This window comes from Strix uralensis, chromosome 8, assembly GCF_047716275.1.
Source record: "Strix uralensis isolate ZFMK-TIS-50842 chromosome 8, bStrUra1, whole genome shotgun sequence".
NCBI lineage: Eukaryota > Metazoa > Chordata > Aves > Strigiformes > Strigidae > Strix > Strix uralensis.
The window spans coordinates 21,951,553-21,976,849 of NC_133979.1; the positions used below are offsets into that span (position 1 = coordinate 21,951,553).

The following is a 25,297-nucleotide window of genomic DNA, read 5'->3' on the forward strand; positions in this document are numbered from 1 at the left end:
TTGCTGCAGTTTGAGTCCAGCACTTTATAAATGCTGGCATTAACAGGGCGAGTTCTTGTTTTTCTTGGTTTAGACATAAAGAACATTCTCACCTGTCTGTATTCACTCTCCCAAGTGTAAAGATGGATCCAGACCTAACAGGTTTTGCACACTAGTGGTTTCTACTGGTGAGAGAACTACTAAGTTTCTGGAAAGTTGAAAACCAAAACTTAACATCTCCAATGCACTTACAGCAATGCGTGCAGTAGGCTTGGTTAATGTGCTGCCAGACAGACATCTGGTACGCTTCCTCAGTTCTCTACTTGCGCTTCTTACCCTCGTCATCAACCGGAGACTGATGTAGGTGTCGATGAACTGAATCAGACATAGGGTTTTTAAGGTTTAAAGGCTTCTGGAGGTGTCTACATGTTAGAAACTGATACCAGCAGGTGCAGCTTGGCAGTTTGTAGCCTCAGGTAAAAGCAGGTCTGTGTTCCTACAGTGTTGTCTTTTGAAGCAATATACAATCTAACTGCACTTAAGCAAGCTCTAAATATTCACAGGAATAACTTTTTGCTGTTGTGAAATTAAAGATGGAATAAAAATTTAAATGCCTCTTTTATTTAAGTTGTCCTTTGAAATGCATTATTTTCAAAACTGGAACTATCTACAGAAAAAAGCTTAAGCATTTCTAATTCCAGAGGATGCATAGTGCCAGTAACAATCAAAGAATGTAGTGGACCCCCTAATTCCACTGTGGACATCTGATAGAGTGTGCCTGAAGCAATCTTCTGATCTGGAGCACCCACACGTGCAAGGCCAACACAAATTGTGTTTTCAGTAATTTCTGTAAGAAAGATGATTAAATGCTTAATTTGTTGACTATCATAGAGAAAAAAGTACTCAAAATGCTTAACACTGCTTTCTTAAACCTCCAATTAGTAGGTCATTGGAGCAACCTGGAGAGAAGCTTGTTTAAAGAAAATAAAGCTGTATCTTAGGGATGTTTATAAGCAAGAATGGGAGGACAGCAGAAGTAGAATATGAAATTCATTCAGGAATTGTGTTCACTTTGAGGAAACTGCTGCTTCTGATTCATTCTATATAAAGGATAAAATAAAAGGCTTTTAATAGTATTTAAGGAATTAACTTTTAAAAGTAGGAATATAGCTAGATGAATTTCTATTAGAATTTTTCTGTGACACAACTGCGTCATCTTTATAGCTGCTGTGATTTCACCCTTGGTCTCAATAAACATCTTTCACAGTTTGCTTTTGACCAGTGTTAAGAATTCAAGGTCAAAATCACAGTTCTGCATTGCTGGGTTACCCTAAATTCATGCTGGTATTCATGTAGAGCAGAGTGTGATCAGTCTAAATTAAAAGTAGCAGAGATACTTGAAGCTTGACTGATTGAAAGTGCTCAGAGTCCTTCTACCTCCTGCACCTCTAATGGATCAAAGAGCTCACAGTTAAAGATGGATAGAAACAGTGCAGGGTTACCAAACTGAGGCTTTGATTAAACCTCCAGGAGCCACTAGTGCTCGTTCATCTGTGCTCACTGAACTACACTATGTTCAAGCTCTGCCAAGTCTGTCTCGTGACTAGGATTTAAGGCAGCCCAATTGCACTGCAGAGCAAGAGAACACCAAGATTAAGAGGAAGGGAGTTCAGAGGCTCATCAGTAAGTGTGACTTGAAAGGGGTAGTAGCAGATAGAAACATTACAGTAATAATACCTGGTTCTTCTCCTTGGAGCCTCCTGTTTTGAATAATGGCAAGAAGCTGTTCTGCAGCCTGATTCACACTCATGTAGCGTGGTGGCTCATAAATCTTTCTTCCTCTGCAGGGAAAGAAAAGTAGACAAATTTCACATATAATGCATTTCATTATCCCTAGCGTTCTTACTGTTTATTTCAAGAAACCTCTAGACCAGCAAATTGAACTTAAACAGGCCCAGGGTCTCAGGCTGGGCCTTTCAGACAAGAGTGGAATTTTTAAGGAAGACAGAAGTTTCTTGTGCTCTCCCCCCCACCTGTGAAACAGCAGGGCCTCCAGCTGGCAGATCATTTGAATCCTAAAAGCAAATTCAGCTGCTGCAAGCAATATGCAGGTTTTGGAGCTACTCCTGAAAGATTAGACTTAAAATTCAAGGGCAAACTACTGTTTTTCTCTCAAATGCCCTGTAGACAGATGATTACAGACTAGAAATATATTCTTAAATGAAATGCTGCTTTCTTTGCCAACTGTGGATTCAATCAGATTTTATTTTGAAGCTCCAGAAAAAACAAACCTCAATGATACTGTGAGACTTCACAAATGTTAATTTAGAGCAGAGTTACAGCATGTGTATAATGTAACCAGTTATATTCCCCACTGTCAAAACATAACAGATTGCAGAGATGACAAAGATGTGGCAAGAGCTTTTTTGAATACAGTTAAATGAAATTAAGAGCGTTTTCTATATATTGCTTATTTAGCTGTTTAAAAAGGGTGGCGTGTATTCAGTACTTCACACTGTTTCTAGCCAGCGTAAGGAAGATTGAATTCAGAATGCCATTTCAGCTGTTAATCTATTTCAGGATGGGACAGAACAGTAGTAAAATAGCACTTCATTTGCCAAGCAGAAAGCTTACCCCATTCTGACTTAATGCTTCTCACAGAAACAGTTAAAAAAAAAAAGATTATGCACTGCTGCAACTTCATTCAGTTACTGTAACTAAAGCCAGGTCCTGTTGTAATGAACAAAAAAGTTCCGCTGCTTTTAAGAAACAAAAGACCATGGCCACTGAGAAGTACAAGAGAAGGCAGGTAAGTTCAGTGTTAGACTGTGGGCAAAGAACCTTTGTTCCTTGTACAAAAAAACCCCTTTGTAAATACAGTGTGTGTTTCTATGTATTTTCAAAATGGTGACTCACTTCATTAGATTCTCCAGAGACTGCTCCTTCACTTTAATATCTGTGGAACAAAAGAGATATTAAAACACAGGTTCCCTACAAACTTGCCACTTAGTTTTCTAAGTAGGTAAAGCTTGATTTAATTAGGAGATTCTATAAACTTTATAACAACATTTTACCCATTACAGGAAAAAAAGAATATGGATTACATTCTACTGTTTCATATGTTAATCACAAAGTATTGTGATTTTATGCATGTGATTTTACCCAGAAATAGGGCAGGTTTCACAGATTTCAGAGCAACATAGATGAATAAAAATACTGCTAAATATACAAATAGCAGGCATATTTACCGTAGGATAGTTAAATGCCAGCATGTTTAAGCACACCAGGGTATTGGGACTGCTCTTAAATTACGAGTACATTGTGGTCACAAAAGGTAAAACTGTATGACTGATCGACAGTGATTACATCACTGCCATGCAGGAACCTGACTTTCATTAGCACTTCCTTCCTGTCCCAATCAAAATTTAGAACAATCTTCTGTTATGGGGAAAAAAAATGATTTGGGCAAATAGAGAAAGGGTCAGGTAAGACTGCACATCTGCAATTTTATGAAATTAATTGATCACAATCTCTCCAAGAGGCAATTGAACATTATCTGTATTCAAATGCCCCCAAAATATTATCATAGTGAAAGCTGGATACATTTTTAATCTTGATTTTTTAAAAAAGTGTATTGCTTAAGTTATAGAATGAACTCCTAAACCAAAGTGACTCTGAAGAAAGGGCTTTAAAATGCAAAGCTGGAAGATTCTTAGTGTACAGTTTACCAAATCATTTATATGTCTGTGAAGTCACTTTGAAATCAGAAGTTTATCAACACTAACCTTATCTGGTAATCTAATCTAGTTAGATAAACAATCAATACATAGACAATTAATTTGGAAATTGTTATTTTTCAGCTGTGAGCTACAATTAGATACAGGTACCACAACTGTCCCTGAAACATGAGATGTAAAATGCAATTTTTTGGTTTCAAAATTTTTACTCTCGCTACTGTATTAAAAAAATTGAACAAGGGAGATCGTAGAAATTATTATACAAGATATCTAAAGAATTCTTTGTTTTAACATATTATAGTTGTAATAATCCTTGTTTAAAACACTTGTGAAATCATCCTCCTTTAAAACAAATTACCAGAATTCTGATTTTTAGCCAGTTTTGAAAACAACTTTTCAAGGCATTGGAAAGTCTGATGTGCAGTGGTGCTTACACATTTAAATTGTTTCCTGCTCAGGATCCTCCAGTTACCACAGACTGTTTTTACCTAAAATATTAATTTATTTAGCACTGAGAGGTCCCAGCTGTGTCTAAAAGATGATACAGAAAGGTATAGAACTATACATACAAATATGCAAGTGCCTTACAGTTTATTTGCAGGCAGTTCCATAATCTTTAAGGAGTTACCTAGACTAGTAGAGTTACACAGAAAGTGGCTTTCAGCCGAGGATTGTTCGGTAGGATAAAGATCAGGCAGCACCAGGGGAGAGCCTGGGGACAGTGGCCAGCTAGGAGCAGTATTCCATTTCAGCTCCATGATCAGCAAGGATTTTTTTACAGCATTGAAGCTTCTCATGTGACAATCGCCTTCTGACAAAACATCCTTCGATAATTTAGGAAAAAGACTATCACCTTACAAAATAGAAACGTGGCTAAATGTACAGTTTAGCTCCCCAGAAAGTCAAATATGTTGAGCTCTAACCTAATTAAGTCAATAAAAGATAGCTGCTATTCACTGCAATCTGATTTGGATCCTGAGCTAGAGCTAGCCTAAAATCACAGTGATCTTCAGAGCAAATAGAGGCTTCCTGTTCCTATTTGACTTCTACAAAGGCATCATTTCTTACGGATTTTCTGAAGAGGAATTAAATTCCTGGCCGCTGTGGCATGAAAAATGGCTGAACTGACTCTTCAGTACACATACACAAACGTTCCAATTTTTGGTATGTTTTCAAAGATACATGTTAGCTAAGAACATCTGTTTAATCACCTTCATCTTATTCCTATCACTATTGTCTCTGGATGCTGTGGAAGATGGTAGCTAAGGAACCGAGGTAGCTGCTGCTTACCAAGTAAGCACAGGGTGTGCATTCCATTCTGCCTGTTCTTCTCGATCTTGTCAAAAAAGCTCTCTGGCTTCCATGTATCTGTCCAGAAAACTACAGAAACTGTCTCTCCAAAATTGTACAACTGTAAAACAAAGCAAATGCAGTAACACATATAGAATAAGAAAAAATAGAGCATGCAATAAAATTCTATAAAAATCATGAACAATTGGCAACACTGAAAAGTCCTGAGCCTAGGTAAGAAAGAAGTCTTATGCCACAGGGAAAGTACTCTCCTAAGATGCCTGAGTTTGCTCTTTCATAGATACATAACAAAACATTGCATTAAAAATAATGCTTCCCTTTAAAAAAGCTGCCCGAGAGAGCTTCTCTCTCTTGACTAGTTTTAGTTCATTCCTTTGCATTCCCTCCTTTCTTTTTAACAAAATTTGTAATTAGTGGACTGTTTTTTCTTCATAATAGAGAAGTGATGTTGTTCTTTTACTTTACAAACACTAAAGCATGGTAAAGAACAACTAATGAACTACCTGTAAAGTTTTTACCTATCTCTGCATTCACCTTTCCAATGTATATTAACTGACTTCCAATCTACCTTCTATTCTTTGTAACTTAATTGTGAAGTCCTTTTAAAGGCAAAAACTTTGTAAGATTAGCACCAAAATTATTACTTGTTATTTTTTACTTTGGTTAAGGCTAGGCAACTTCTAGTAATGCCATAATACTTACAATGTACTGATTCTACTGATACAGCAGTATTTGTATTAAAACAAACTTCCCTGCAGATGAAAGCTGTATCATGCAAAAGAAGTTACAGTCTAAAGAGAGGGTGGATATGAAGATCTGAAGACAGGGACAGATCTGTGCATGAAGCAGAGAGGTGCAACATTTTTTATGTACATACGGTAAGAATATTGCTAGCAGATTCTATGTCAAACATACTCACTGATTTTATTCTCAATCTTATATATTACCATAAATCCCTAATCTCGGCGAAGACATTTGAAGCAAGAGTCTTGCCAATCATTTCCAGTGATGCGAAAGCTGAAGTTGTATGTAACCTAAAGCTGCATTTGGCTTGGAAGTTTTTGTAACCAACTTCAAAAAGGGCAGAACCATGCATCAATTTTGGTCAATTCAGCTCTGGAATGGGGCCATCCCAGATGGATTTTACAGCTTGCCAGTATTCTGTCTGCTCAAGTCCACCAGAGAAACAATGGCCATACAGATCAACCTCCCCCCTTTCTCTGTAAACCTGGAAGGAAAAACTGCTTTTCCAAGCCCACTACAGGAGGCACTGTGTGTGCTGTTAGTAGAGAAGAGGACCCTATGTAGAAGCAGCTCTGGCAGCTCCGTGCCATCTGGGGATTCCCCTATATATACTTATTTTACTGTGGTTGCGGTTTTAACTCCTTTACACTGGCAGAGCAGAATTTGAATCAAGGCAGAAACATGTTTGTTTTCAAGGGACCAAAAGCTCAAATTTTAACCATTCTTGCTGATAGGAACAGTGTTTATTCAAAGATTCCTGGAATATTACTGAAAACATTTCCTCTTTTAAATATTTCATTCTAGCACAAGGACAAGAACACACAGCGTACATTTCACAACCTAAAGGTTCTTACTGTAAACTAAATAGAGGTTGAACCAAATGAATTGCTCCTGATGTAACTTTTTAACTATTTCAAGGCTGAGTGGCTGTGTTCTAGAAAAAGAAAAAAAAGAAGCTATGTTTTGCCTATTTTTCATGTGGCTTGCTAGAACTTTTTCCATTTTGTACCAAATCTGAAACTATTAGAACAAAGAGTTTCTCTTTCTCCCCTTCACTGTTAGAGCATCTGGGAGCAAGTTAACCTTTCCTCTCATGGGTAGTATACTTTCAGTCATCAATGACCACTGAACTGTCTGGTACCAACCCAACTAACTAGCTTACTATCTGCGACCTGAAAGCTCCTGCAGTCATTTCCCAAAGAGCAGCAGCCCTCCTTCAGGACGGAAAGTGGCCTCAATTAACCTCAAATCTTATTCCAGTCTCTTTGGCATTTTGATAACCTGGAGAGAAACTTCCACCTTGCCTTTTGGCAAAAAAAAAAAAAAAAAAAAAAGGATGTGCAGAAATGGGCAAAATGTTACCATCTGTGAAGTATTTTGTTGGGAATTAGATCTTTTAAACCATTCTGCTACATATTAGAAACAAGTTGGGCATTCAACTTTATACCCTACAGCACTTGTTTTGATTGTTATTTTTCTCTTTTCAATTGATCATTACAAAGATTCTCCATCATCTTTGCCAACAAGAAGTTAAGCAAGTTATGCTTTTTGTGCAAGCACTGCCAGTCAGATTCACTGAATCTGTCCTTTGTTTCCCAGGTTTTGCATTAAAACTGAAGTCTGAACGTCAAGAAAGAATAAAACCTTTTTGTCAGAAATGTCTTGTCGATTCAGTAGAAATAACTTCAGAATGTTTTCATGAAGTACTGCTATCACAGAAAACTGGACTTTACAAGTCTCAAAAAATACACTTGTATTCTCAGCACCTGGACAGCACAGAAGTAGCTTCTACACCAACAAGATGGAATGGAGCGTATTTTATTAACTTCCTAGAAATGCCTTTGCAACTTACATCCCTCTAGTATTAATGCATACATATTTTTACTTTAAATTAAAGAGGGGAAAATACTACTTTGGAAACTTTCTGGTACACCAACAATCTATGAATGCTGTGGAACTGAAGCAATAAATGGATACCCCTATTGTGCTTGACTATTTGTAACCAATTACCTTACAAGCACTCCTACGGACACAAACAAATATTTCTTTCTCATCCAGCATTTGATCTCTGCAGACACGTGACATTTATGCAAACACAGGCACTGCTCTTCCACCAGAGCAAGACTGCATTAAAGAAGCAACACATAACTATATCAGAATTTACATTTTTAACTCTCTACCTGTATCTCATGCAGATTCAGTTTGTTCCTAATACAGTTTCCTGTGTTGTGTTCTAATTTCTACCTCTTGAAATCTAGCATGAGTTTTCAGATTTTCAAGAAAAGCCTTGCTGCAGAGAAAGCAGAAAATACCAAAAATTCCACTATTATCCTAAGGATTCAGCAGTTACAGAGGTCAGCAGGTCCACTAGAGCCAGAACCCACTGAAATTAAAAAAGATTCTTGCCACCAACCATAAAAGACTGAACAGGGCCCCAAAATTCCATAAATCATGCTTGTCGTTGGAATAAAACTGTGACGTGTTTGTTAAGCAAGGTGGATTACAACACAACTAGGGATTAATGTCATGCTTTGAGAAGTTTAATAAGACAATGAAGAGCTCTGTATATTTTCAGTGAAACGATCATGCTGTACAGTTGCTGGCACAGCTTTAAAGAGAGGCAACAGCAAATGAAGTTTCACAGCAGTCTTCTGTGTGCTGCACTCTACATTAAGCAGATGGGGTTTAGGAGTGGGCAAGATCTGTTCTGTACAAGCTAAAACATCTCAAGCATCACACTTGCACTAATCATCAGATTTGTTAGAGTGCCTACATTCTGCTCAGGCACAAAAGCGCCAGTATTTCAAAGGGGCTCAGTGAAATGGTTGGACAGACATTTCATGCTCTCAGCTTGGTAACTAACTTTCTTACCTTCTCCCTAATGCTCAAAAACTTCACAGAAAAATTTCAAAAGGTCATTTTGAAAGACCTCAGTCTTTGGAAATACCCCTCCCCCCGCCCAAGTAGTAATTGGCTTAAGCAAAGCTTTGTGCACTTTAAATTTTGCAATGCAATAGCTGAAGTCAGGAAAGGAAGCCAGAACGCTCTCCTCCAGGCAATGCTGTCTCTGCTTGAGTTTTCTGCCTCTCACAAAATACTGCAGAAAGCTGTTCTTCAGCTCACACTTTCATCACCTCTGAAAAAGCTATAACTTCCTATTTTATTTTAACACATAATATGAAAAACCATCTGACAACTTCTGGTACTGAGGTACCTGTTTGCAGTTAGTATTTTTAACCCTTCTGTTAATGACATTTCTTATTTTACTTGCCTATATAAGCAGAATGGATTGCTAATTGAGAGGCCAGAATAAACTATGAGCAAAGAAGTGCTGTACCATGATCTCAGCTTGGAAAGCCTTCATGCAAGTGAAATTTCAATGAAACTACTGAGCAACTTCATTAGTGGCCAGTCTGAATAACACCAGACACCTGAAGCTGTCCAGATCAACAGTCCTCACTTAAAATACTGGTGTGGCTTATCACCACAAAAATATAGGGCATAAAAAGAAGGAACAAGCTAAGACTAAATAGGGAAATTAAAAAAGGAAGATCCTCCATCCCCTCTAAAAAGTACTAAAGCAAGCTAAAGGAGAGAAGAGCGAGATAATATTAAAGGTCAGTAGGGCAACAGCTGCAGAGAAACCAAGAAGTAAACATTTCAAAATACAGACATTTATTTTTACAGCATCTTTCCCAGAATTACTGCTGTATCAGCTGCAATGGTGACAAAGCAATTCTTCATTTATGAGCCTATCTCCTTTCCTAAAATTTCAAATGGCTTCAGAACTGGATACATGTCAGGAAGAAGCTAAAAAGGAGTCTTACTACATTTTTCAGACCTGGCACCTGTATACACATGCAATGCCTTTAAACCCTGTAGGACTGAAATGCTACTCAGCTCTGTTCGGTGTTGAGATGGTCACAGGTTACACTGCAGATAGTTCTCCCAGGGCAAATGGAGGTACTGCACAGCCTGATCACATCCCACTGACAGACACCAAGAGGCTTTTTCTCCTAAGGCTATTTGGACACCGTAGAGCACCTTGTTTTATCCCAGCTTGCTTCTTGGTAAATCCCAATGAACATACACAGAAAAGCTAAGACATGTTTTGTTTATCCTTGTCACAAGAGTTTTGACGTGATGCTATGCAACGTTCATCCTCAAAAAAGGAACCTTTTTCCCCTTATCCTCCGTAACCAGCCAACAACCCTCCAGACCATATACATCAGACTAAAGGGCTCCTACTGTTCTTTATACTATATACTGTTGCCAGGGAACAGCTTAGGAAGTAGGACAATCATCAACAAAGAGGCAGCAAGAGGCAGTCAAGCTTCATTTTTTCTTGTAATTGGTCATATGAAACAACCACGAGCCTAGCTCTAGGCCTTTACACTATCTTATTTAGTACCACAGACCTTTAGCAACTTTGAATGCCTCTCATGAGAACCTTCACAGGAAATTGAAAGTTTCTACCATTCACACACGTGGGGCTATGACTCCTTTTTGTCAAGCTGACAGATCAGCTCAGCTATCCCAAAAACCTCCAGTCCCCTTAGTACATGCCAGAGAGAAAACAACTGTGAAGAAAAGGATGTTTGGCTGAGGGAAGCCCACTCCACATGATTGCAGTCTTCAGGAGGCAGATAAGACAAATCACATAAAAGCAGCTGAAGGAAAGAACACATTTTTCTCTTGGCTGCCTCCTGTATCAGCACTTAGGAAATAGCCATTCCACAAGCAGAACAAAATTCAGCTATCAAAAGACTCAGAAACTCCAAACAAACTTGAACAGGGCAGGATTTTCCCTCCAAGGTAATGTCACCTTATCTTTAATAACTTTCTAAGACTCTTCCCAGCAATATCAAACAATGATTCCTTCTCACCCTGGTCACTTGGGTTATTAATCTGAAATTAAGATATCCAAATGCAGAAAAAAATCTATTCTGATTAAATGGATGTTTCTGGGTCATGTTTGCTGGCACTAAATTGAACAGCAATTGTCAGTAATGAAGTAGTGTGACTAGCACTACTAACCAATTTAATTGGTTTGAGAAACAAATGTCAACTTCTAAAAGGCTCAGAAGCTGTTAGTAAGTGAGAAAACCAACCAGTGATATAAAGCAGTTTGTTTTAACTGTCAGTGAATAAAAAACATTTTGCGTAGAGCCCCTATTAGGGCAAAGAGTATTTTTGAAGATTAGGGCACAGAGGGTGGAACTCAGAGGTTCTGCTCCTGCAGCTACTACAGGTTTTCTATTTGACTATGAGCACAGTGAGTAATGGTAGCATTCTTCAGCTTCCTTATCAATAAGTAATATTTTTCTGCCTGACACTGAAAATGTACATACCTGTTCAGTACAGACTCAAAAATAACATAGTGAGCACTGCTTTTGCATTTAAGTGATCAGCTAGTAGTGAAAAGAAAAAAACTATTTTATAACTGTAATTGTCTTATAAGAATTAACTGGACTGCAAACAAAAAAAAAATCGAGATGAGTCACTGAAAGAAACAAGGGGACATGCAGATGTTTATTCTGAAGCTATTCAGGTGGAAAGTGGGTATGTCTCAAAAGAAAGGCAGGTCTTTGCCATGACATGTTTTTTCCTAGCTACCCCACCAAAATATAAGGTAAATGCTTTCAAAACTAGCAACACCACTCTCCCAGAAATGAGTGGCTCATTTTAGCCTGTTGTCTCATGCCATGGCTTGTCTCCAGCTTTGCACTTCAGTCCTCAATCCTCTTTTTTTACAGTAATGCCATTTCAAGCCATTTCAAGTTGCATCATTCCTTCACAGGCACCACAGGTCAGTGTGATGCAGAGTCTTCCTCATGTGTTTGACCATCCGTACTGCTACCTCCAAGATACATTACCAGAACTGGCTCAGAGAGAATTCTATCCTGAGAGCACCACTCTGGCCAGTGACCTTCCCAAACCTAACCCAGATGTCATGCAGGTTAGGAAGGAAGGAAAGAGGTGTAAATTAGAGATTCCGAGTTTTGTGCCTCTTTATTCTAGCACTAAAAGCCTTAGCAATCAGCCTTATTCTGAAAAACTGAGTGTAGGTACAGATAAAGCCATGGAAGTCAGGCTGGGCTCTCCTTTTGTTCTCAGCTCACAATGCTGAATCCTTGTTGGACAGAGCCAAGATGTGTCATGCTCACTGGGCAGCTGAGCAGTGGTAGAACAGAGGTAAGCTGGTCACCTAAAATACTAAGCTTTCCAAAGCTACAGAACTACAGTGCAGCTGCTGCTCAGGAAAGCTGAACTCACTAGTTACCACCCACTAGAAGTGCTCTCTGAGAATTTCAGCCTTTCCCTGGGGACTTCTGTCCCCTCTCCCTGACTCCCCTGGCAGCATGCGTAGATACCAAACTGCGTATCTTGCTTCACTGGTGGTTGTTCCCCACTACAACAGGAGTCAGAGTAACCAACATACCTACATGTCAGATTCCAGACAAGAGAGGTGAACCTGCAAAGAACGTGCTAAGAGGCACTCAGACAGAGGCACTTTTCCTGGCTTCTTCCCCGCAGCTGTATTCATTTGTTATTGAGGGAAAAGATGTTCTTCAGCCTTGAAAAAAAAATCTGACACAGTGAAGCACAGCAAGAACAGTGTAAAAGAGGGAGCCACAGCAAGTCATAGAGCCTTATGCCCAGTCAGACTAATACTTTGCTAAGTTACACTATCCCCTGCTTTCAATAGCTATAGCTCATTATATCAATCTGTGAGAACTTTCTCAAAGCTCTAAAAGTTTAATTTTCAAAATGAAAAAAACCCCGTTCTTTGTACAAATACAATCTTCACCTGCACAACCTTCAAAACAGCCGCACTGTTTCTGTTAAATGGGCAAGACAATAAATAAGAAGTATTTGAAAATAGATATTCACCCTTCTTAACAATTTGGAAAGAAATATATCCATGAATTGAAGTCAACAAAACATCACTAATGCTCTACTGACTTCAGTAACTTGCTACTGTACAGGAAAACTGCGCAACTACCAGAACGTTGTTGGCTGCACAGAAACATTGCTCTGATGACAAGAGACATGTTCTTTTGTGAACAGGCTGGGCTGTAGCTGTGTTTTACTGAGGGTCTAATCAGCAGTTACAGCTCACTACGCACATGGCTTTCAGAACAGTGTATAAAGGTGTTTCCTGTTTTTCTCTAGTAAGAAAGAAAGAGGTTTTGTATCACAATCAGATTAAAACAAGAAAAAAAGCCAAGCCTTTTCTGTGGTGAAGCAAAAGAGGAATCCCTCCTATACTTGACAGCAACTTTGCAATTTGAAACATAGTAACTCCAAAACTAAATTGATGGCAGGAGACAGCCACCAACATAAAGACTGTAGAAAGAAATTATAAACTTCCAGCACAACTCTAATTAAATCACAGGCTGCTTTTTGTAAGATACCCCTCACTTGCTGTTTATGCCTGTAAGAAGCAATGAAGAGTTAAACATACAGCTGGTTATAGTGTGTCCGGTAACACAATATGATCACTATTTCCTAAAATGCTTTATACAACAACAGGAATGTTGACTTATAAGAAGGCAGCCCCTCCCAAACCAGAATGGAAAAGGGGACTAACGCCAGAGTGAATAACATCACATTTCCTTCATGGTCTGTTCCCTTCATCATGGAATAAGGAAATAGTAAACTAATCTCTAAAACTCTGCATAAGTGAAAAGCCTTGTGGACTGTTTGCAATATATTTCCAGTTAGTTTTCTGCTTTTTTTCAATTAACCCAGAAGGTCTACACTCCTCCTTCCTATGCCTAGCTGGAGTTGTGGGGGAAGCAAACTTCCAGAAAACTTAGTCTCTTTGGGAATATGAGCCTTGCGTCTTCCTTCCTATTGAATGTAAAAGAACACTAAAAAGATAGCAGGTAGTAAAAGCTACTTGTCAACAGCTTGACAGCAGAAGCTAACTGTAGCACCATGAAGCCAAAAGGGGAAAGGGTGAGCCCCAGCCTCAACTCTTGTGTTACCCGCCCCAGTAAGTGCAGTCATGCGACAGCTGCCATCTGTCTGCTGTGCATGTAGATTTTAGACACCAAGGAGCCTATTTCCTTCCTAAGAGATAATTTTGCCCAAGCCTTGCAGCAATAGGCAGGTATCGCCAAGAAAGTGCTCACGGGAAGAATTGTAAAGACTGCGAATCCTGTGCTGCATTCCCCTTAGCATTAGCATTCAGACCTCAGAACAGGTGTCTATGCAGTGTTGCTGAACTGCCAGATCAGACAGGTCTCTGGCATTTCTAAACCATTCAGATGTGATCAAAGGCAGAGATAATACCCAACTTAATGCAACAGATTTTCTCCTGCTGGGCAGCATTGAAATAAAACTGTTGGAGTTTGTCAGCGTAAATTTGAAGGTGTCAGTTGTTTGTTGAAATTTTTAAAAATGGTGTTCTTTTATGTTAAGCTAGGAAGGAATGCTTCCTCCTTCAGTGATGAAAACTTATTGTTCAAACTCTCAACTCTTGTCTGTAGTACACTTACATTCCTGTGCTTGCTTTTGGTAAAGTGGGGGAGTTTGGTTTAGGGGTTCCCATACACAGGGAACCATTCTGAACCTTGAAAGGGCAGGTTCTATGTTAAAGTAATGAATGAAAACAAGAGGGGGAAGCTTCAACTAATTTGTATTGATTAGTTATGACACATACACTGCCGTAACATTTTTCATGCAGGAAAAGTAGTAATGGTAACAAATATATGTAATAAAAGTAATAATTGAGTGTGTAAAAGGAAATAGCAAAGTATTTTCTTGGGAGACACTAGAACTTTTCTACTTTAGCCATTCAAGAAGCACAAAAACTGTCATTTGCTCTTCTAGTCCTTGGCTAGGCAAATCCCTCCTCTCTTGGCAGATGGGCAGAAAGTGAAGACAGGTCAACCTCGGAGAGAAAGAATGCATCATATACGAGATTTTGGAATTAGTTAGGATCTGAGTTGGGCATATAGGCAGGCTTGTGCATGTACTCCTTTTATGACAAGACCAGCATATTTCTCAACAGGCTAACAATCTAATTTAAAATAAACTTATCAGGTGACCATCAGTAATAGAAGGAAGCCAACATGAGCAAACCTTTATCTGTAAAATAACTTAAACATCAAAGTCTCCTGGGGCAGAGGGAAGTTAGAGATCAGAGAAGAATAGAAGTATTACTATTCGTTTGCACATGCACTCATCAAAAGGGACTTTCACTGATACGTAGCACTCTGAAAAGGAAGTTAAAAAATTCTGACAACAGAAGCGTACAGTTGCTACAGATCTTCCAACTTCAGATTGCAACATGCACATCTACAGCAGAAGAGCTTACCAACTCCAAGTTTAGCAGCTGTGGAATAGCATATATACAAAAATGTTACCTGTAAACCACAGCAGCCCACTGCATTCATTATTGAAGCATTATGAATGACCTCGTATGGAATCCCCAATTTTACTGCACGTAGTACTAAATCACTGTGCGTCGTGGCCCTGTGTTAAGAAAAGGAAGGAATTAAAGATCGAAAAGATAAAGTGACCAAGTGTTGCTAGCATTATAGTTTGTTTTGAATGTAACATTAAACCCTTTACAACTAGGGCAATGCAGAGGCACCAAAAGGGCAACAATAACTTGACTAATTGTTATGGGAAAGTAAAAACTCCAATAAGGCTTCCATATGTCATCACCCTCAGTATGCTACGGTTCTTTGCAGCCTTCTGGCATCATTAAAGCACCAACACAATTGTTACTTTTTAAAGTAGCTTTGGCAAGTACTTGAAAAGGAAAGTTCCATTTATCCTTTGTCTTCTGCAGGTGTCTGTTGGACATCTGTTGAACTGTAAAGGTCAACGCTATTTGGCATAGACTTCAACAAAATTCCAATATTTCCTTACTTGCTGCACAGCCAGGCCTTCTCCCATCTGCACCAGTGCATGCCAGGAAAGCAACACACTCAAACAAGAACTTTGAACAGACGGAGGTAAACTGTATGCAGTACTTCTGCGTGGGAAAAAACACCCTTAGACTAAATAAACTTGTATAACATTTAAGCCAAATTACTTGCATTAACAATGCCTAAGTTTGAGTGATCAAGTTTATTCTGAAATAATTAAGAAACTTCTAGTTAAGCTTAGAACTGAGCTAAATTTGGCTCCAGGTTTAATGCTCCATGAACACCTTGCAGTGACTGGTGCAAGAATTACTAGGCTCATAGTTAACAAAACTGGGATTAGAGTCTTTCTAAAATGGTAAGTATATTTATAGATCCAGCAAATGTTTGAACTGCAACAATGTTTACATATGTATCTTGCTTGCATGTATGCTTACATACATGTTAGGCACTCCATTTTCCATGTGAAATATGAAAACACCCCTAAGCTTTGCCTAAATCTATCTAACCTGAACAATGGCCTTAGCCATCTCATTCCCAAGATGTAGCACACATTTCTGTGTGACCATTCCAGAGAAGGAAGCAAAGAAAGAAATTGCATATGCCAGTAAGAATAATTAAATTGTAAGACTGCTTTCACCCTGGCCTGGTTCAGTTACCCTAACAGAATTCCCCTGATTTTTAGTCTGGTAATTTTGACACTGCATGTCTCACTAGCACCAATGGGCACATCAGGTGCTTCAGACCAGAAAACCAATGTGGCAGCAGCTAGCAAGACTTGTAAAGATCAATCATTTAATCAATCATTTAAAAAAGAAATTTCACTGGAGGGAAAAAAAATAGAGGAATCTGAATTTGGGAAATCGGACACCCTGATACAAAGACTCCCAGACCTAGAAGAATGGAGTAAAGTGATCTAAAACAACACTTTGGTTAGTAAACAAACTATGCACTGACTTCCATACGCAAAGGTGATTTAAGTATGCCTGCTCTAAGAGGGAACTAGTTTTATGGCCATGTATTATTCCCTTCACATACATAGGACAAGGAGCACTGGAGGATTTTGAGGTTATGCTAATACTGACCAAGGGATCAGCTGGCTTTATTCACTGAAATTTGCTCCAGCCAGTATTTTCTCCCAATAGATCTGTCCATAATGACTGTAGCTAAAAGCAGAAGTGTCCTCATGAGCACTCAGCTAACACCAGCAAAGGCTTCATAGTCAGCCCTCTGTACCCAGAGCTATACTAGTATTTTCTCTCACTGATACAGATTTTAAGTTTTATGGGATGTAATATGAATGTTAGCACCAGGTTAGATGAAGGTGGGCTTTCCAGTATACTACTAAAATTGTCAGGTTCTTGCTAGCACATCCATAGCTGTTACCACATATGCAGATAAAAACTTGCAGTGAACAACAGTGACAATGACAGGGGCAGAGCTAGTTTTACCACTTTAACCATTAACCACCAACACCTGAGATTTCCTACAGCTGCCGAGTACTCTTCTTCCCTGCAAATATACTTGAAACTCTGCAATCTGCTGCAGTCACATGGTTTCTATCCTACTCCCACACAGCTTCTCTTGGGACAAAAACATTCAGTACTCTTTCTTAGTAACCTCATGAACTCCTAAATCCTTAGGGCTCTGTGTGGGCATAGGAGCAGTTCTTGCTGCAATATTAAGAGCTAAGAACATAAAAATTTAGAGAGAAGTAACTCATTCAAAGAAAGGATAGTTTTCTACAATGATGTAGTATGTTATTCCGGATTGAAGTATTTTGACGCTGAAACTAATGATAACTGAGGCAGATCAAGATACTGCTTACAAGTAGCAATTACATTTCAATACATGTAAATTGGGTTTTTTTCATCTTGTGTACTTTTATCAGTCACTGGATCAGAGCACAAGGGTACAGGTAATGTGGCTCTACACTCTACATGACTCCTAATTTTAATGTTCACATGCAGTGAAAGTATAATTAATATTTCTGAAATAGAGCATCATCTGCCCATAAGTACTAGTCTAATATAGTATTCTCTTGCCAATTCCCTTCAACCTGTATTTACATAAATTATCCGCTTTTGACAGATGTGCACACTGCTCCTCTTTTTCATAAACTCTCTCTATTTCTCCACTCACAAATAGGGTGCTCAGTGATTTAATTTTTCTTGTGCCCCTTAACACTGTGGTATAAATCTTGAATCACCAGCTGGAGACTAAAAGCTCTTCTGTATGGCTTGACATTACAGATTGATGATGCCTGACTGAAAAGACAGAAGGAGATCCTTCTGGTGATAGAAAAAGACTATACTTTTCAGCAGGAATAAAAAGTGGAAACAAAAGGCTTAATAAACCAAAATAAGAAGACATTTCTAATGAACTGAGTGATTTTAAAAACTAGCACATATCAAAGCAGAAGCACTGTACAGCCAATAATCAGTATTCAGTGTTCGTTCTAAAAAAATTGAGCACAAAAGTTGCAGTTTATAAGTACAAATAGCAACTAAAAGAATACTCTCTCAAAACATAGCACATTTCTTATTTATGTGATATTCTAGAATTTCTTCTGTTAGCAGATAAAACCTGGAACAAAATATTCTCTATAAAAGCTAACATGGAGAATTAAATGATAAGTGACTACCGAAGGAAAGATTTATACATCCTGGAGGGTCCACATTCCTATCTATAAGGGATATCTAGGCAAAGAAACTCCTAAGCAAGACGAAGTGTATATAATTGCATGTATATTTTTAATGCAATAAAAAATACACAAAGACATAAATAGTGCTACTGGTCTGAAAATCAGCTTCTTCATAAAGAATTACAGTTATGGAGCACAGCTCCTTCCTATTGAAAAAAGAGTGATCAAGCTACAGCAATAATTAAAATGTTGCTCTGTCTTACCCAAAAGGATCACCAACTACAAGAAATGCGACATCACAAACATCAGCTTCTTTTAAAATGCTATCTGCCTCTTGTTCCACCGTTTCTCGGTCAGCCAAAATCAATTCTTTTCCATAAAACTCCTCCTAGAAATTGAAATTAATAAGAAACACCAAAATAGTCTTATTTTACTTAGGAGTGTTTTTGTATCTCTCTGCGTGCTCACTCAGGAGCACAGACACAGACACTGGAAAGGCCAACTTTATTATTCTCCCCAGCAGTCAGACCCATGTCTTAGAGAACTCCGCCTCCCCTTGCAAGAATACCTGAGCTTCCCAAAAAGCAGCTCCCGAGTTGACAAAAATTAGTCAAGCACATTATTCTGATACTGCCTTTGTTTTTTATGCCTTCTGTGTCAATTGACACAGAAATAGCTCCAAAAATAGCTCAATCGCACCTGCATACTGAAGGTACCTGGGTGGACTCTAGGTGTAGTTAATTTAATTGGTCATCCTACTGTAGGGCATGCCCTCTCACAAGTCTAACTGTTTAGGTTAGTTGTAATGCTGACATCAAATCAGATATAAATACGATACTAGCTGTACCACAACCTAGTGTTTTAGATTTTTCCTTAGTACATTGTAACTAACCACATCTAAGGAATGATTTCATACTAATTCTTCATCTTCAGTTCTCTGTAAGAAATACTTTACTATGTATACAGGTAAACACGTATTTGATCGTGTCCTTCACTTTTCTTCAGCAGCTCAGTAATCATTGTGTCTCTTTTAAATGCCTTTATTTCCAGAATCAACCTCACATGTGTGATAAAACTTCAGTTAGTTCTAGAACATGTTGTCTGACCATCCTGAGCATATCTGTCTCTAAGTCATGTGTCACCATACATTTCACAGGCCCTTTACACAATTAGATAAAGGTTTTTCCAGGGCATAGACCAAAAAAGGTGGTTTTGTTCTAAATAGTATTCAGAAAATTTGTGTGGTATTACAGATACTAACAAATTGATAAAACTATTAAGTCAGTTGTCATCCAGAAAGATTTTCCTTCGACTTCTCCTGAGACTCCAGTGACAGCTTCATCTTTGTCACAAACAATAGTGAATAGACAAGAGAACCATCATACTTGTACAGAAGTGGAGTAGTGCTTCCCTAAAAAAATCCATCCCATAGCCAGAGTACAATATATGGGACCTCTGTTACTGGGTTTGGTTCCCTTTTCTAAAGATGACTTCCTCACCATTTTTGGTAAGCTCCTCTATCTCTGTAAAATGAGAATATTGTTTTCCTTGTGAAACAGACTGAAACCTGTACAGATTCAATAGAAAGGGGACCAGATAAATGTATTAGCAAATCTTGTATCTGTGTTTCAGAACGGTTGACAGCCACCCTGGAGTACTGCTGAGGTCTATACTAAACAAGCTACCACAAATTTTGACACCCCATTTGTTTTTATTAGGTATCTTACCCTAGATGCACATTAGCAAGCAGTACAGCACAACAGGAGCTGATCTGTAAAGCAAAGCACTTGGTACTAAGAACTCAGTAACAACGCTACATACATTTTGGTGGGTTTACCATTGGACCAGACTAACTTTAGTGCAGTACTGTAAGCGAATGCACACTATAGAACATATTAGGTGCATTCCCAAAGGCACACCTTGCAGTTTGTTTTCATCTAAAGGAATCCATTTGCATGCTTTGAGACTGCTCCACAATGCAGATCAAAGCACACTAGTTAGAGAATATATAAAAAGCACTCTCCTGACAAAAACTAAAATGTAGACTCACTGGGAGGTCACTGGATCCAAACCCTGGGCCTTTCACCAAATTGAGGGCTGATTTGGATGGTCAGCATCAAATAGCTTTTAGTATATGTTTTAGGTCAACAAGATAAACTAAGCAAGTCATGTCATTTGAATTTTGAGATCTGATTTTAAAAGCATCAGCACAGGAGGATTTCTGGAAAATCCCTGCAGGAATGAATCTGTTCTTTATCTCGAGAGTTTCCCATAACTTTTCATGTTGCTCAGAAGACACTGACCTTCAAATTACTAAATAATCCATTCAGCACTGTCACTTGTCTGTAAACTGGGCTGTATTATCAACACTCGGTGATTAATTCCTATATTTCCTCTTAGGCAGTTTCAGGTAACACAACATCTTTTACTTTGTTTTTATTGATTGCTTTTTCCAATTACCTCATCTTTGGGACTTCAAGGTTTCCAAAATACTTAAACCAATAAAAAACCAAAACAAACGCCAAAAATTAACCACACCAAAAATATTCAGCATTTCTCTATTATTCAATGTTTTGTTGTTTCGACTCAAAAAACCAGAAAAACATGGAGTATATCTTCATTTCAAAATACAGCAGATATACCAGAGATGGCCCCAAATGATGATGGCCTAGCTTGTATCTGGAAACCACATACTGCTGACTACAAGCCAGAAGTCTCATGTGCTGTAATGTACATACAAGTATGCATACAAGTACACTATTGCTATCCAGCATCCAAGACCCAGACAGCATCTCTGTGTAGCACTACACAGCTTAGTTGGAAGTAAGATCCCTGTTCTGTGGGTAGGTAAGCTCTTTTTTTAGTATTATTTAAACATTAAACTTTATCTTCCTATGACCAGTGAACCCATCGGAGTTGTAATTTGTACATTTTTACTACTGTCTTCTTCCATAAGGTGTGTTTACTAAAAAAAAAAAAGCTTATCTCTGTGTTGCTGAACAGCCCATCCCTGACTGAACTGTGTATGTTCTGGAAATCTCAAGATGGAGAGACAGCTTGGCCCACAAGGGAACATGGAACTGTGAGACAATCAAGTTATTATTACCAGCAGGCACACCATAATACCTCAGGCTGATTTAGAGGTTCAAGGCTCCAGAACATGTATTTTTCTGGTATGTCTTTTGATTTTTTTGTTTTTAAACAACGCAGACACTTTTCTAACCATTCTCCAATATTTCAGGGTCTCCATACATTGTTTGAGATGAAAACTAGTGTCTTCTCACAAGGTAGTGAAATGATTTATCCTATACCATGTAGTATGTGAAGCTCACGTACTACTTTTTCCAAGACCACGCACCATTTGTTTCTGCTGCTGACGCTACTGAGCTCCTGCCCCACACCCTCCTCACTCCTGGGTCCGAGGTGTTCGAGCTCTGCCTGACAGCAGCGGCCAGACCTACCAGCGCTTCCTTGCCCACCGTGAGGACGGACGTGTAGGCCTCCAGGTACACCCTGCGGCACCTCCTCACCGCCTCCAGCCCCTTCACCGTGATGTCCTTGGCATCTCCCAGGCCCAGCCCGACCAGATACAGCATGCCTGGGGAGGCCTTACAACCGCCCGGCCCAGGGCCACCGCCGCCACCTACCACGGGAGGGAAAGGGCGATCAGCCGGAGCGACCCACCACGCCAGCGACCACCGCCACCCCCCGAGACCTCGCCTCGCGTCTCCCCGCTCCTGTCACCCGCCTCTTCACGCCTCCGCCCCCCTCACACCCCCGCGGCGCGCCCACCCGCCGAGGGTTCCCGGCTCCCACCTGCCTCCCGCGCGCCGCCCGCGGCCACGCCCCTTCCGCGCTTTGCGGCACCGGCGGCCGCAGGGGCTGCCGGGAGTTGTAGTGTTCCCCCCGGCAGGGAGCGCGCGGGCCGCAGCCGTTAAGGATGGCCGCGGCGGGGGGGGGCGGGGCGCACGGCTGCCCTGCGCTGCCGCTCGCCAGTGGCCGGAGTATCCCGGTGCTGGGGCTCGGTAAGTGCCGCGCCTCGCGGCGGAGCTGGTACCGGGCCTGGCCGGACCTCGCGCTGGAGACGCCTCCCTGAGGGACGTTGTGAGATGTGGAGGTCACTGTCAGGCCCGGCCCGGACGGCTCGTGAGGGCTTGGCTGTGCCGTTGGCCCAGCCCGGGCCCGCCTCGGGGGAGTCGGTGCTTGAGCCTCCTGCTGAGGCTGCCTGCGCTGAGCTCGGCAGCCCTCGCGCTCCTCCAAAGGTTTATTTATTGCTGGGTGAATCTTCGCCGTCTTGTTAAATGGGCCCTTCTGGGGCTCCTCCTGCTGCCCCGCAGCGAGGCAAGCTGCAGAACAGGTGCTTTTCTGCTTGGGATTACAGATCTCCCCTTCCACTTCCCACAAGGTCTCTATTATTCGGTGGTTTGATGTTGTGGGTTGTTGTTTTGTTTTTTTGGTTTTTTTTTTTTTTATGAGGTTTCGAAGCAGACTTTTCTTTAAAGCAGGCTTTCAAGCATGAATTAATCTTATTGGCAGGTTTTTTTTGTCAGCTGCACCTGTTGCCATCAAAAGCCTGTGTAGGAATTTCTGAGAGTCGGAAGGCCTGTGCCTGGTGGTTGCAGGGACACATGGTCTATGTGTATGTTGAAAGAATTCAAATGCTGTTCAACTCTGGCAGCATGCCAGAATCTGGTGTGTGTTTTGGGGTTGTTTTTTTTCTTACTGAAAACCAAGGTTTGGTGACATTATATTGAACTTTAACAAACACATGTTTTTGGCTATGGCTCATAAAAATGTGTATGACATTTTTAATATGTTTTTAGGAGATAAAGGTCTGCCTGAAAATACAAAAATTTAAAGGGAAATTAACTTTTTTATAACTTACACTTTATTATCAGTTGTGCAGTGAGAAGTTCTCCAATAGAATTGGTTAAACACTTAAAGAGTTTGTTTTCTAAAATACGAATATGGGGAAAAACTTAGAAGTCCTTATAAAACCATGTTAGTTGTCTGAGTTAATGCTAGTGATAGTTCAGGAAAACTATTTCATTCAGTCCTAGCAAAACAAGACTACAGGCTAACCAGAATACACTCCTGCAATGAGAATTTGGGCATGAAAGTGTCTGTGAAATTTGAAAGGATTATTTTTTTCTCTTTTTTTTTTTTTTCCACCCATAAGGCAAGCAAAGCATTTTTTTTCCCCTCAGCTCTTTGAGAAAAGGCAAAAAGGATTTTCTTTTTTACTGAACTGTAGGTGGTGTAAACCCAAGATTGGCTTGCAGCAGGATACTGCTTTTAGTTGTACATGGGAATATTGGGTTTATACTATTCTGAATTCCAAATACATCTAATTGAGGGATTTGCTAATGGTTCAAAAGAGCCAAACTATTAAATGGTTGAAGGCCATTTCTCCAAATCAGTATAGGACCATGGTGTGAGCAGAGGAGGGTTAATGCCAGTAATTTTGTGGTGTCAGAGCACTACCCATGTTGTAGGCACAACAGATGAAGAGAGCATTAACTGTCCCAAAAGGGGAGATGTAGCAGAGTGCCTGGAAGGTGTGCTACAAAGAGACAAACACCTACCATACACGTACCAATGACCATTGCATACTAGACCAGATCTTTCTAGGGTTTTTTGTATAGTTCTCTTTTTACATAGTTGACATTAATTAGTTTTTATTTCTTGTAAAAGTAAGGAGTTCATTTATCTCTTGATTAAAGCCTCAGATTCTTTTGGCATAGGATTTGAGCATCTCTTTCTATCTCTTCTTAAGAGTCTTTCCAGAAGCCTCTTTCATTCATAACATATTCTACAACATGAATACCCTTCCCAATCAGTCTTTCATGATGCGGCTTTAACATGGGTCAATTCGACATCCCAGATTTGCCATTATTTTACATAAACATACAAATCAAAGGCACATATGTTCTTTGTCTGTGTTAATCAGTCACACAAGTATCAAGCTAAGCTATAAAATAAAATTACCCTTGTGCTCTTTTCACCTTTATCCTATGAGTGTGTACTGACTTCAGAGCAATTATTTAGGATTTTCATTAGTATAAAGGAGGGCAAAATTGGAGCTGTGGATTTCAGAGCATATTAAGCCACTTAAGTCAATAGGAATTGGCCTTTGATTTTAATAGAGCTGTGTTTTCATCCAGAAACACTAAGTGAATAGATGGAGCTTGTAATGCTTGTTTCAAGGTACCTGAAGTCATTTGAGCTGCACATATTAAAAAGTCTTAGCAACTCCACATCCTCAGCCAAAAGACTTAAAAGGAAAAAAAAAAAAAGAACTTAAAAGTCTACAAAATGTTGATAACTGCTTTTACCATGTATTTATGGGCATACACAGGTTCATAAACATGTGGTATGTGTATGCCCAATTTGTTATTTTAGTATCTATTAACCTTGAGAATACTTGATGCAACTGTCCCTTACACAGTCCCTATACAATAAGCAAAAAGGCCTATGTTGTTCAAATTTTTTTTTTTCTCCCTTTCACTGTGTTTTTTGGAGGTGGGGGTGGGTTGGTTGGTCGCTTTAGCCTGTAACAGTTTTTGCCAGTTTAATTCACTTGGAGATTTTCTATAAAAATTAAAAAAAATGTAGAAGGTCTTTTTTAGAGAATGGACTCAGTTGTCTTATGTCTCTTACTGTTTCGGTATATGCTGAGCTGTATTTCAGACAATCTACAGAATTTTTTTTTTTTTTTTTTTAGAGATTGCAGTACGTTTCTTAGGTTATTGGAAGAATAAGCTGATTAGAAAGTAGACAGGCAGAAAGACTCCTTTATACTCTGCCAAATAGCATGCTGCTTGCTGTCCTTCTGTTGTGTTAGTAAGTACTGAGTAGTTGATTGTCAAGCCTGAACTCAAACCACAATAAATGGATAGTAACATATTAGCTCAAGAGAATTAAGTTTGAAATTTTCTGGCCCAATAACTTCTGTCATATATGGCTTTCAAGGAGCTACTCTCAACTTACAGTGGTGT

General features: G+C 39.5%; 2 protein-coding genes across 3 annotated transcripts in view; one reads left to right on the forward strand and one right to left on the reverse strand.

The window, feature by feature from the left end:
• Window positions 1-580: 580 nt before the first annotated feature.
• DPH5 (diphthamide biosynthesis 5) lies at window positions 581-22,171 on the reverse strand. Of its 2 annotated transcripts, none has more exons than XM_074876646.1 (8): window positions 22,116-22,171; window positions 21,761-21,942; window positions 18,563-18,687; window positions 15,149-15,257; window positions 5,007-5,127; window positions 2,896-2,935; window positions 1,717-1,820; window positions 581-826 (listed from the first exon to the last, which is right to left on the reverse strand). In XM_074876646.1, the coding sequence occupies exons 2-8, from the start codon at window positions 21,893-21,895 to the stop codon at window positions 603-605; spliced, it is 858 nt and encodes a 285-aa protein (XP_074732747.1). In that variant the 5' UTR covers window positions 21,896-21,942; window positions 22,116-22,171; the 3' UTR covers window positions 581-602. The 2 variants fall into 2 exon arrangements, with proteins under 2 accessions (XP_074732747.1, XP_074732748.1); XM_074876647.1 differs by lacking the exon at window positions 22,116-22,171 and adding an exon at window positions 22,092-22,109.
• A 33-nt stretch (window positions 22,172-22,204) lies between these two features.
• LOC141946591 (putative oxidoreductase ZK1290.5) overlaps window positions 22,205-25,297 on the forward strand; it is a 51,962-nt gene continuing 48,869 nt past the window's right edge. The window contains exon 1 of the mRNA XM_074876648.1: window positions 22,205-22,324. Within this exon, the coding sequence (XP_074732749.1) occupies window positions 22,240-22,324 (85 nt within the window). The 5' untranslated portion in view covers window positions 22,205-22,239. The remainder of the gene's footprint in view (window positions 22,325-25,297) is intronic.

Excerpts from the sequence above, each read along its gene's own strand:
- DPH5 (XM_074876646.1), bottom strand. The coding sequence starts at position 21,895 with ATGCTGTATCTGGTCGGGCTGGGCCTGGGAGATGCCAAGGACATCACG. Across the intron at positions 15,258-18,562 it reads GTAGTTGGTGATCCTTTTGG|GGCCACGACGCACAGTGATT; the intron begins GTAAGACAGAGC and ends TTCTTAACACAG. Across the intron at positions 5,128-15,148 it reads TGGGCTGCTGTGGTTTACAG|TTGTACAATTTTGGAGAGAC; the intron begins GTAACATTTTTG and ends TTTGTTTTACAG.